General features: G+C 51.5%; 1 protein-coding gene across 1 annotated transcript in view; it reads right to left on the reverse strand.

Moving 5' to 3' along the window:
- The window catches only part of LOC136678421 (mucin-1-like), a 2,228-nt gene extending 130 nt beyond the window's left edge, over positions 1 to 2,098 (reverse strand). Inside the window, exons 1-4 of the mRNA XM_066656475.1 lie at positions 2,035 to 2,098; positions 1,296 to 1,892; positions 778 to 1,199; positions 1 to 653 (exon numbers count right to left, since the gene is read on the reverse strand). The exon at positions 1 to 653 is cut by the window's left edge and continues 130 nt beyond it. Coding sequence (XP_066512572.1) covers positions 1 to 653; positions 778 to 1,199; positions 1,296 to 1,892; positions 2,035 to 2,098 — 1,736 coding nt within the window. The remainder of the gene's footprint in view (positions 654 to 777; positions 1,200 to 1,295; positions 1,893 to 2,034) is intronic.
- Positions 2,099 to 2,352: the final 254 nt, after the last annotated feature.

Genomic DNA, 2,352 nt, shown 5'->3' on the forward strand with positions numbered 1-2,352 from the left:
GGCAGGTTTTGACTTGGGGCAGGTTTTGACTCAGGGGGAAGGTTTTGACTCAGGGGCAGGTTTTGACTCAGGAGCAGGTTTAGACTCAGGGGCAGATTTTGACTTAGGAGCAGGTTTTGACTCTGGGGCAGGTTTTGACTTGGGGCAGGTTTTGACTCAGGGGCGGGTTTTGACTCAGCTGCGGGTTTTGACTCAGGGGCGGGTTTTGACTCAGAGACAGGTTTTGACTCAGGGGCAGGTTTTGAGTCAGGGGCAGGTTTTGACTCAGGGGCAGGTTTTGACTTAGGAGCAGGTTTTGAGTCAGGCAGGTTTTGACTTGGGGGCAGGTTTAGACTCGGGGCAGATTTTGACTTAGGAGCAGGTTTTGAGTCAGGGGGCAGGTTTTGACTTGGGGCAGGTTTTGACTCAGGGGCAGGTTTAGACTCAGGGGCAGGTTTTGACTCAGGAGCAGGTTTTGACTCAGGGGCAGGTTTAGACTCAGAGTCAGGTTTTGACTCAGAGACAGGTTTTGACTCAGGGGCAGGTTTTGACTCAGGCAGGTTTTGACTCAGGGGCAGGTTTTGACTCAGGGGCAGATTTTGACTTAGGAGCAGGTTTTGAGTCAGGGGCAGGTTTAGACTCAGGGGCAGGTTTTGACTTGGGGCAGGTTTTGACTTGGGGCAGGTTTTGATTCAGGGGCAGGTTTTGACTCAGGGGCGGGTTTTGACTCAGGAGCGGGTTTTGACTCAGGAGCGGGTTTTGACTCGGGCAGGTTTAGACTCAGGGTCAGGTTTTGACTAAGGCAGGTTTTGACTCAGGGGCAGATTTTGACTCAGGAGCAGGTTTTGATTCAGGGGCAGGTTTTGACTCAGGGGCGGGTTTTGACTCAGGAGCGGGTTTTGACTCAGGAGCAGGTTTTGACTCAGGCAGGTTTTGACTTGGGGGCAGGTTTTGACTCAGGGGCAGGTTTAGACTCAGGGGCAGATTTTGACTTAGGAGCAGGTTTTGAGTCAGGGGCAGGTTTTGACTTGGGGCAGGTTTAGACTCAGGGGCAGGTTTAGACTTAGGAGCAGGTTTTGAGTCAGGGGCAGGTTTTGACTTGGGGCAGTTTTGACTCAGGGGCAGGTTTAGACTCAGGGGCAGGTTTTCACTCAGGAACAGGTTTTGACTCAGGGGCAGGTTTAGACTCAGGGGCAGGTTTTGACTCAGGCAGGTTTTGACTTGGGGCAGGTTTTGACTCAGGGGCAGGTTTTGACTCAGGAGCAGGTTTTGACTCGGGCAGGTTTAGACTCAGGGTCAGGTTTTGACTCAGAGACAGATTTTGACTCGGGCAGGTTTTGACTCAGGGTCAGGTTTTGACTCAGTCAGGTTTTGACTCAAGGGCAGGTTTTGACTTGGGGCAGGTTTTGACTCAGGGGCAGGTTTTGACTCAGGGGCAGGTTTAGACTCAGGGGCAGATTTTGACCCAGGGGCAGGTTTTGACTCAGGGGCAGATTTTGACTCAGAAGCAGGTTTTGACTCAAGGGCAGGTTTAGACTCAGGGTCAGGTTTTGACTCAGAGACAGGTTTTGACTCAGGGGCAGGTTTAGACTCAGGGGCAGGTTTTGAGTCAGGGGCAGGTTTTGACTCAGGGGCAGATTTTGACTCAGAGACAGGTTTTGACTCAGGGGCAGGTTTTGACTCAGGGGCAGGTTTTGACTCAGAGACAGGTTTTGACTCAGGGGCAGGTTTTGACTCAGGGGCAGATTTTGACCCAGGGGCAGGTTTTGACTCAGGGGCAGATTTTGACTCAGGAGCAGGTTTTGACTCAGGAGCAGGTTTTGACTCAAGGGCAGGTTTAGACTCAGGGTCAGGTTTTGACTCAGAGACAGGTTTTGACTCAGGGGCAGGTTTTGACTTGGGGCAGGTTTTGACTCAGAGACAGGTTTTGACATAGGGGCAGGTTTTGACTCAGAGACAGGTTTTGACTCGGAGGCAGATTTAGACTCAGGGTCAGGTTTTGACTCATGTGCTCTGTGTAAAAATGACTAAACTTAAAAACTGTGAGAAATTCACAGTTTTGACTCAGGGGCAGGTTTTGACTTGGGGCAGGTTTTGACTCAGAGACAGGTTTTGACATAGGGGCAGGTTTTGACTCAGAGACAGGTTTTGACTCGGAGGCAGATTTAGACTCAGGGGCAGGTTTAGACTCAGGGGCAGGTTTAGACTCAGGGTCAGGTTTTGACTCGGGCAGGTTTAGACTCAGGGTCAGGTTTTGACTCAGGGTCAGGTTTTGACTCAGGCAGGTTTTGACTCAGGGGCAGGTTTTGACTCAGGGGCAGGTTTAGACTCAGGGGCAGATTTTGACCCAGGGGCAGGTTTTGACTCAGGGGC

Source organism: Hoplias malabaricus, chromosome Y, assembly GCF_029633855.1.
Source record: "Hoplias malabaricus isolate fHopMal1 chromosome Y, fHopMal1.hap1, whole genome shotgun sequence".
Lineage (NCBI taxonomy): Eukaryota > Metazoa > Chordata > Actinopteri > Characiformes > Erythrinidae > Hoplias > Hoplias malabaricus.